We start from the raw sequence: 11,107 nt of genomic DNA, 5'->3' as shown, positions 1-11,107 counted from the left end.
CGGTCGAGTTACCGATTTAGAATTAATTGAAAATCGGGGATTAATCGGAAGGATTAATCGGGGTAAAAATCGGATGTATTATAATATTAAATTATATTTAATATTATTATGATTATATTAGTTATTTATTAACAAATATATATTTATTATATCATAATTTCTATAATTATTCATATATAAATTAATATAGTATTTTAATTTTAATAAATAATTATACATACTGCAATAAAGAAAAATTCGTAAAAATAAATCGGATTTCAAAGATCGAATCGGTCGGATACTTTATAAGGGATTAATCGAGGATTAATCGGGGATTTTTTTAAAAATCGGGGATTTTTAGAACACTGTTTACAACTATAAAATTGTTCTAATTTATATATTATTTTTTGTTTAATTAAATTCGTAACTAATAATTGTGCTCAAACAAATTAAATTTAATCAAATAATGGTCAATTATATTAATACCAACATATAAATTTTGTCTTCTACTCGAATTTCTATTGAGACATAACTTTTAACCCTTAAGCTAGAACAATGTTACGATATTGTATGGGGCAAAAATTTCGGACACGTCCTAAAACCCGATCAGAATTCGAGTACTGACTCGATTCGTAACCCGATTTACTGAGAGAATACCCGAAAATGAACCGAACACGACCTGCATAACCTGAAAATGACCCCAAATTTCCCGTTATTGAGAATTTCATTCATTCCCACTGAATTATTTGTTTTCATCTAATTTCAGGTAATTTGAACTTGACCCGAAATTGACCCGTTTACAAATATAAACACGACCCGAAACCTGAATTGTAGCCCCTACGATATTGTACCCTTTCTCCTTTCTCATCACTCTCATATAATTATGCTCAACCGAATAAACCTTAATTTCAAATATTAAAAACGAGAAGGTGAAAATTCGAACGAGTATGTTAAAACAGAACTGAAGGGCACTCTTCCTAATTCCACGTCTCTGGGCCAATGTTAAGTTCTGATAATCCTGGGAAAGAACAACTCCGAGCACAAACAAAAACAAGATTCATTCCCTTTCCGAAACAAAACAGCTCAGATACATGCTGCCATGCAACAAGTTATGCTCATTCCCTGATACCTTTGTATATATTGCAATTTGATATCCCTCCAAGAGCATCTCCAATAACGTTGATTATAATTAATTGGCTAAATTGGACTTCTAGGACAATATGTAAAATTTGTTAAACCAGTAAAACATTGTAATTCGATGATATTGGCTATATTGGTTAGCTATATTTTCAAAATAGTATTATATTAACATTTTATGTTGTTATAAATAGAATATATTACTTTAATATGGTAATAAATGATTAAAAATATTTTTACCGATTTCTTACAGGTCTGTAGTGGTTCAACAAGTATAGCTAACATTAAGAGGTTGACTATATTTATAAATAAGGGGAATGTATCATTGGAGATGGATTTTTTTTTAACATAATCTCTATATTTTTAATTTATAGCAAGTATTAATGATTTTTAGCTAAGGTTCCATATGGTTGGAGATGCTATAAGAACCTTTTTCGCCTGAGAAGGACGGTTGGAGTCGCTTCCACTTGTGAACAGCATACAACATTAGCGAGATATGGAGCAAATGTTGCAACACAATCAATGGCTGTATCGCTCATCATGCGCTGAACTGCATTAGAATTTAGCAAGCATTGTACTGCAAAACCAAAAATAGGACGTAGTGTGGGACTAACTGAGACGTATTACAAGACTGAAACAAACCTGATAAGTTTGGGACACTGTAATTAGTAAATGCTTCCAATGGAGAAGGAGCTTAAAAAGGAAGAAATGGCTGAGGAATAACAGGATCCAAACAGGACTGTGCACTGCACCAATATCAGGAGAAAGTGTTGTGACCCGTGAAAGCGCAACATGTCCACAGGTTGATCCCTAGTTTCGACCTCAACCTAATTGAAAATAACAATTTTGTTGAACACTGATATTCACTACACTACAACAAATCTGGACATTTACGGTTGTGCCAACAGAATGGTTCATATGCCTAATCTCAGTAAAGGCTGGACCATAATTAAACATGACCATAATTTTGCTCTTCTTGGTCTACTGGAATTGTAGCCATAAATTAAGAGAAATTTGATGATAACATAACACCCTAAAAATACAGATTGAAAATAGTAGATAAAACTGATAAGTGCTACAAGTTTTATTGAAAATTGAACGAAGCAAAGTATACAAAGAAGTTGCTCACAATCATTATCAAGGTGCTCTTCTAGTCTGAGCACATATATCTATTTCTTTGATTGTCTGGATTTCTTCCCAAGACTCCTATTGTTCTCTTCTATCTGATTTTGGAGTTGTCTGTGGAACACAAGTTCAGAGAGATCTAGCATTTCTTGCATTTCCAATAGAGTCTCATTGCTAGAGATACTCAACTGGTATTCCATAATTAAACATGACCATAATTATGCTCTTCTTGGTCTGTCAAATGAAATGAGCTGCTAAAATAATTCATATAATAAAAAGAAGGTTAAGGAGTATATAAATACCATTCACTTATTAGGATAATTTAAAAATTCTTGATAATATCCTAGATATTATTTTTTATTTATGATATCAAATAAATATGATATAGATTCTATTTATAATAATATGCACGATCTTTGAGATTTTATAAATTTCAAACAGTTTCTTATTAAATATTCTGTGTCATTATTTTATTTTTGCATATTTCAGTACTATATATTTAAATCTGAAAAATACTTTCAATTATATCCGGAAAATATTCAGTAAAAATCCGATTTGAAAAAAGCCTACCTCGGTTCAATCCAACCCCAACCCTTAACGGGCCACATGTTTTTCGCAAAAATCTAGCTCGGTTCGATCTGGTAAAACCCGAATTAAGTACGATCCGGATTTAGGTTAGATCTGGAGAAAAACTGGACCCAATAAAAGTACGGATTTTATGGTGATTTTTAATCAATATTCGAATAAGACTTTGGAAAAATTATTTGTTATCCAAACTTATGTTATAACTGAATATATTTTCGAATAAAAATCCTAAATTTCTAATAAACTCTATAGAGAATTAATATTTACACTTTTTTTACTTGTACGTGAACACTTTTTGTTAATATAAAAATCGAATTAACACGATGTAAATTTAAATTCTAAACTATTCACCGACATAATATGAATAATTCATTTTAAATTCTAATCAAAAGTGTGTATGTATAAATAAAAGTCTAAGTTGCACATATAATCCAAAAATATACGGAAAATCGCAAGTATATTATTACTAGAAAAATTAAAATTATTAATATTAAAATATTTGAAATATTCGCTGGTCCGCCTCTATCCGGTCCGATCCGCGGGTCTAGTTATTTTAAAAGAAATCCGTCCTGACCCGAATTTTTGAAAAAAAAACTTTGGCCAAGTTTTAAAATTCCGAATTTTTCAAAGCCCTTTTTGATCCGATTAAGTTCCCCGAATTTTGAAATTATTTCAAAATATGAGAACTCATGTTTTCTAAAAATATGTTGACCATCATCGTTCTTCTTAGAGATTACATGATTATGTAATATATTTGTTTTATATTTACATCATGTTAATGATTCTGCTCTTGGATGCAAATCTTTTAAAAAATATAATTATTCAGATTATATATCTTTAACAGGGGATGGCGCACTTAATCATACGGAGAAGAATTAAGATTTAATTGCATGAAAATGGCCTGAGTTATAATTGTTTTGCATAAAAATGGCCGACCTATAATAATAGGCACCCGTATGACTTATATATAATTTTTTTGTCACCCGATTGCATTCCGTTAGTTACTTTTAACAGACGTTAGGATTTTTTTTAATTAAAGATATAATTACATGAAAATGTTCTGAATTATAATTTTTTTGCACAAAAATGATCTATCAAACAATTAAAAATTAAAGAGTGTTTACAAATTAAATCAATTACGAAATTAAAAACTAAACTAGCGGCGAAGATGGAGACGAGAAAGATGAAGATTAAGGCGTTAAATTTAATATACTTCTGAACTACTTTCCGTTTTGGCTCTGTCCTAATAATATAGATTAAGGTATTGTTTTTCGTCTTGGCTATGTCTTGGAAATTTATATTAAGGTGTGATTCTGTAGTTATACAAAAGGAAAGTCGTTTACCTTTATAAAAAAAATAAGTTTTTTTTTCTGCTAATTTGTAGCTGCTATTTAATTTTTAATTCCGTGATTGATTTATTTTATAAATGCTCTTTGATTTTTAATTTCTTGATTGATCATTTTTGTGCAAAAAATATTATAATTAGGCCATCTTCGTGCAATTACATCTTTAATTTATGAAAACCCTAACGTCCGTTAAAGATACCTAACGGAATGTAATCGGGTGCTAAAAAAATTATACATGAGTCATACGGGTGCCTATTATTATATGTTAGCCATTTTTGTGTAAAAAAATTATAACTCATACCATCTTCATACAATTAAGTCAAGAATTAAAGTTTGCTTGTCGGCTGTTTTCAGGCCAAAACTGAGTCATCTTTCTTAATTTGGTCAAATTAGAGAACTTGACAAAAATTACTTTTTATGTAAACTTTGTGATAAGTATATCATTTTTAAAAATTTTGACCAAAAATATTAATCTAATACACATTTTTAAGTGAAGTATTACTAATACCCAATTTATTTATGTAAAAATGTTTTCAAAAAAAGAAAAGTATAAACTAATTTTAGATACGCATTCCACTGATGCGTATCACATATTCAACAAAGTTTTGTGCATGCGTATCTTTTGTTCTGTTTATTCTTTTTATAATTTTTTTTCGTTTTATTCATAATGCCCATTTTCTCAAATGCATAATAATATTACCCATTTTTCAAATGCGTATTAGACGGATATTTTTGATCATATTTTTTAAAAAGTGAAAGAGTCGGTCTTGAAAAGAGAATTATTTTGTTACATTTTAAAAAAATTGGCCATAGCCCGTCAAATTACCCATGCTTAATGTGTAAAATCTGGTTAGGTTAGACCAGAGGCCCAAATAGAAAAACCCAAGAAGACACTTTGGTCCAGTTATTACGATTTTAGAATGCACTAAGAAAAAGGCCCACAATATAACATCATAGGAGGAAGCCCATTTGAGACTCACCGTAAATGAATTACTATTAACTCATAAATTTCTCTCTTTAGAGAGGCATAGAATAATTTTTGGAAGACACCCTCGTAATTTCAAATTTGTATACAAATACTTACATGCATTTTTAAATATTTTAATGCTAAAAAATCGTTAAAATTTATGAAGATATTAAGTCTGACTAAAAAAAGACAATAAAAGAATTTGCTAGAGATACAAAGTTCAATATATCTAATACTCCGCCAATCTTATATTATATGTGTTGTTTTGACTTTTATGTAGTAAAATTGACTAACTTTTGACTGATAATTAAGAATAATATATATATTATTTTAAAAAACTGAAAAATATATTTTAAAGAAAATTAGATATGTTTTGTCATGATGTAAGTTTTTAAATTTATTTAATAATAAATTAAGTATAATTTGCGGTCAAAATTCGATAAAAATGGCTATAGACTAATCATGACACATAATAAGAGTACCAACATAACAACTGAAAACTCGAAACACTAGTCATTAAAATTAATAATTAGCAGCTCAATTTAAAAACTAAAACCTCGAAATTAATATCCTAATATAAAACCAACCATGCATCTCGGATCCGGGTCAAGTACTAGTTAATCAGGCCAGTTCATCTGGAATGAGGTGGCAAACTTGAAGAGTCACTCAGTGGATGTTGTGGAGACTCATGCCTTTGGAAAAGTTCTCGAGCCAGATCCTGAAAATCACCACCACCACCACTTACAACCGGTAACATATCAACATTAGCTCTAATGCCACCGCTCCCGAATTGTCGAGGATCAAGTACTGCAGGCCTTGGAGGTTGCTCTATTGTCAAAGGCTGTGGCATCATTGGATCAAAGAGAGAGGACAAGTCATAACTTGCTGGCATGCATGAGGCCGAAGGGAGATCGGAGATCGATAAAGGAAGGCCTCCTAGAAGCTGCTGTGGTGCCGGAGCTGGTGGAGGAATTGGAACCTCTAGTGTGGAGAGATGGGCTTGTAAGTATGTGAGTTCTCCTTGTAGGTTCATCACCTGAAGTTACCACAATGACATGCATTCCATTAGCCAAGACAAGTCCAGTCAAAACTCCAAATTTTCACCCAAAACACATTGATTGAGCTTGTCTCGTTTTCCTCTTACGGAAAATCAGGAGTTCGACTAACTTGTACGTATGTGATTAATTATTAAAAGAAAAAAAATCAAGATTTTCCGGTTTAATGACTTTAGTGATGTATCACTATAGGCATTTGATCAGACTAGCTAACAAATATATTGCAATATTTAAATATTTATGGAAAATATACATATCAAGAAATCATTATCATTTGCAGTTTTTATTATTAAAATTAGTTATTAATTACTAAGTATATAAATAAGTAGGTTAATTACGTAATGAAATCACTTCTATTAAAATGTCATCTACATTTATCAAGAAAATGTCATATAGCAATAGCTCTATACTTGTGTTTGTAGAAACCTCCTTTAATTTTAGCGTAGAAGCAAAAAAAATTGCCAAGTTTGTACGATACAACTAATTTTATTATATCAAAAGCATGAATTTTATATGAAGCTTTAATTCCATTCGATTGATTAGATTATTAGATTATGAATGTACTATATATACTGTGAAACTTGCTAACCTACTATTTCGTTGTGTGCGTTCTTACAATGTTGTCAATGTGTCATGTACAGTGATCAATTTACATATTCTAGAAGAGTTCTAGAACCCTTAATTTAGTGAAAATAGATTTGAAATGAAAATGTTAATTTCAAAATAAAACTACTCTACTTATATCCACAAGTATCATTTAACAAAATTATTTTTCAACTAATGATGTTTACAGGCCAGCCTACTTAAATACGAACGTTTTGTTGAAATCGAACCTAACACCTTGAGGTCATTTAAGAATTTTTAAATGGTAATAATATGTTCGGGACGGCCGACTTAAATAGTTAAAATCGAAGTTGGAAACTTGAGGTCATTTAAGATTTTTTTAAATAAAAATGTGTTCGGGCCGGTCTACTTAAATCCGAACATTTACTTGAAATTGAATTTAGAACCTTGAGATAATAAATCTCGAAAGTTTCGGTCTCAACCAGCTAAGCTAGCAGGGTTAACAACTTAACATACGTGCATCCATTCCTGTTCATGTTTATAACTTTATATACACACATAAATATAGTATGTAAAAGGTGAAGAGTCATGTAGTAGAACTAGCAGACCGACCAGTTCCCTAATAAGAGCAAATTAAAAAACTGAGAAAGACTAAAGAATTATGGAAAGTAGAACTGTAGATCCAGTAGTATTATAGTATACACCTGACTATAGTACATTATAAGTCATAACTTAATCAATCAACCAAAATATGATTCTAGATTTCAGCAATCCATCATACTGTTCCTCCATTGCAACTTCATCATCTTCTACACTTCTTTTCATACTGTTCTTAAATCAACTGCTAGTCAATGTGGAGTACTCTTATTATCTTCTGCTACTCTCTTTTTATATAAAAAGTTCCATTAACGTGTCCTCACCAGAAGCTTAAGTATATGTATAACAGTATAAGAGAATTTAGATTACTTAATTTGTGCTCATGATGTGTGATTGTTTGTATTTATCTATGCACACATGTGTCTTAAGAACCCTAAATTCAGGATTCTTATGAGAGAAGGTAATAAACTTTGTAACTGAACTAAATTGTTTCATCCAATATGACGTTCATCTATGGATGTGTTAAAATATGTGACCAAACTAAAATGTTTCATCCAATATAACGTTTCTGTGTAGTGTTAAAAATGTAACCGAACTAAAATGTTTCATTCAATAAAACGTTCATCTGCTTATGCGTTAAAAATGTAACTGAACTAAAACGTTCTATCCAATACGTAACTGAACTAAAACGTTATATCCAATATAACGTTCAATGTTTTATCTGATCTAACTTTCATCCTTACACGTTTTATAATTATATAACCGATGTAAAATGTTTTGTCTAATGTAACGTTCATCTATAAATGCGTTAAAAACTTAAACGATCACATAAACAGAAAAAGTAAAAAAAATGGGTAAAAAATTGTGAACAGTAATTAGTAACTCGGAAATCATGATGATCACCTAAAGTTGTCTATGGCTAGATGAAGAAAAATTTACTATGAAGCTCAAATGATTAAGAAATTTGTGTTTAATTCAGTTAAGGTAGAATTATATGCACCTGCTGTTGAAGAGCAAAGATGTGAGCAACACAACCATAAACCGGGTCTCTGAGCCGAGCTTGAGCCTCATAACATATAGTAACAACAGCGTCGAGCCGCTTGTGAACCGGAATGTGAAGCAGGAGCTTGGAAACATTACTAGCTCCAAACACTTTATGCACTGCTGCAAAATGAGCTGCTCCTTGCTCCGAATCGAAATACGGAGCAAAAATACAGCCGGCTACACACTTCCTCCTTAAAAATTTGCAGGCTCCACACGGTCCACCACCGCCACTACTACTACTACCACCACTACCACTACTACTTCCACCACCACCGGGTCCTGATCCGCTGGTGGTGGCACGACTAGGGCTTGTCGTATTCATTTACGACAATTTTTTCTATATATAAAAATAGGAAAGCTAACTAGCTAGGTTATAAACTTGGACATGATTAGCTAGGGTTTGCAGGGCTGTTTAATTAATTTGGTTTAGAGAGATTCAGAGAGGAGAAACTAGAAAGGAGACTTAGGGTTTGGTGAAATTAATGTTGGAGTTGAATAGGCTATATATATATATGTGATGAAAAGTTTGGGGGAGATTATAAGAAGCTAAATGAAGACTTTAAAGCCACGCGATGAAGCAAACACGATTTAGCTGTTTGCGTGAAGCAAACATGCGATGAGCCAACAGCTTTGCAATTTGTCTTTCCTCTTCTCGTGAATATGCGTAACAAATCTCATGTTTTTTCCTCTCTTTTTTAGCTATAATTGCTCTTTCTCTTTACATACCCTCCGTTCCTCCCAAATATTTACATTTGGGTTAGGCACGAAATTTAAGAAAAATGATAATGTAGTGGGGAAAAGTTAAAAAAGTGAGTAAAGTAGTGAGAGCTATTAATATTATATGTATAAAGTGGGTATAGTGGAGAGAAGCAGTGGATGTAGTTATTTTAAAAATTATAAAAACTTTACTATTTTTAGAAAATTTTGAAATGTAAACAATTGGAAGGGACATCCCAAAATGAAAAGTGTAAACAAATGGGATGGACAGAGGGAGTAACAGATATGGCCGGAAGAAAATGAGTGGATATACAGATTATAATTATTTTTTAAAATAAATTGAATTTATATACTCATTTTCTTCTTGAGATATTTTCAAACTAGTTCAAATTTGAAGTAACAAAAAATTTAGTTTGATAATATTTTAATTAGAAGACTTTAGGCCGATTTTAAAATAATTCTCATATTTTGATTATGCATGTATAAAATGGCTAAAAACTGTATTCGTTAAATCTTGTTAATTATACTTTACGCCGACTTTAAAATAATTACCATGTTTTTGGATTGAATCTTAATGATAAATGCATATTTCGAACGATAAAAATGTGACTGGATAAAATTTGAGATAATTATAAAAATATCCCATTTAACGTTTCACATTAGGCAAGATAAACATGATAAAATGCGTATAAGTCTTGATACGACTTACAAAATGACGCAATACTGGACAGACACGACTGATGAAATAGCGTAATAGATATTTTAGTAAATAAAATATCGAATTAGAGAAATATTTTGGGCCAATTTATTAAAATTGGGTGGGCAAGGCAGGGCCATGCACCTTGATTTTAGTCCATTTGGCCATCACCCATTAAATTTCGTAACATAAATTTGTAAAGAATTAAAAAAATATGCCCATCACACCGTTTTATTCTCCTTTTCCTGTTAATTAATAATTCGAGCTTCAACTTTTATAGACTCACTTCAATATGGAAACACATATAATATTTTCTTTGACTAAAAAATTAAATTAAATGCGATTATATATTAATCACATGATCTTCTTAATAAAATCTTTTCCTTATATTATTACATTTTCGGTAAGATAAAAATGTTTCTGAGATTATTTTAGAAAATTTTCCTAAAGTGTATTTTAATATAAAATATTAAGGATATTTTTGTACATATATATAATATGGTGTAATTACTATAATACTTGTATATTAATATGGGTTTTTTTATACTCTGGGGAATGCATTTGGGTTAAACTCGGGAACATAAATCTCTTTCAATAAATGATTACAATAACTTTTAATATATATATATATATAAAGTATTAAATTATTAAACAATAATCTCAAATTTTCTACCGGATCTTCACATTTCTACGAAAATAAGTACATTTTTATTTACATTTTCAGTTAATAATTTATAAATTACTTATAAATATTACAAATACGACAAATTAAGAAATGTACCGCTTCATTCTAGTTAAAATTAATTTCATATTCATCACTTTCCTCAATAAATTTTGTTTTTATCTTTACAATTTGCGCGCACCCTGAAAATAAAAACATTGCAAGGATTAATTCCATATTCATCACTTTCCTCAATAAATTTTGTTTTTGTCTTTACAATTTGCGCGCACCCTGAAAATAAAAACATTGCAAGGATTAAATTTTAAGGATGATAAAGAAAATGTTGCAAGTTCATTAAAAAGAACAAAGGAAAAAAAGGCTTATTTTAATGTAAATGACAAAGAAGAAACGTGTCGACGGGACTGGGGTGCGTGTTTTAAGCTGCGTAGAGGCCAAAAGACGCTAAACTCTCTCTTTCAAACTTAATTTTCCATCCCACCAGCTTTTTTCTTCTTTTGTATAATAAATACAAAACTAAACGGCCCTTCTTGTAACCTCAGCTACAATGACATTTAACGCACGCATGGGCACATTAATTACACTACTAATCACATTTTACCAACTACAACAGTA

General features: G+C 30.7%; 1 protein-coding gene across 1 annotated transcript; it reads right to left on the bottom strand.

The window, feature by feature from the left end:
• Positions 1–5,626: 5,626 nt before the first annotated feature.
• On the bottom strand, positions 5,627–8,930 carry LOC141664148 (LOB domain-containing protein 30-like). Its single transcript, XM_074470042.1, has 2 exons — positions 8,356–8,930; positions 5,627–6,175 (listed from the first exon to the last, which is right to left on the bottom strand). Exons 1-2 carry the CDS (start codon positions 8,719–8,721, stop codon positions 5,771–5,773), a joined length of 771 nt encoding a protein of 256 aa, XP_074326143.1. The 5' UTR covers positions 8,722–8,930; the 3' UTR covers positions 5,627–5,770.
• Positions 8,931–11,107: the final 2,177 nt, after the last annotated feature.

This window comes from Apium graveolens, chromosome 6 (genome assembly GCF_009905375.1).
Source record: "Apium graveolens cultivar Ventura chromosome 6, ASM990537v1, whole genome shotgun sequence".
In the NCBI taxonomy this organism is placed as follows: domain Eukaryota; kingdom Viridiplantae; phylum Streptophyta; class Magnoliopsida; order Apiales; family Apiaceae; genus Apium; species Apium graveolens.
Note: the sequence above shows the minus strand (reverse complement) of the source record. Positions and strands in the feature narration are given on the sequence as shown.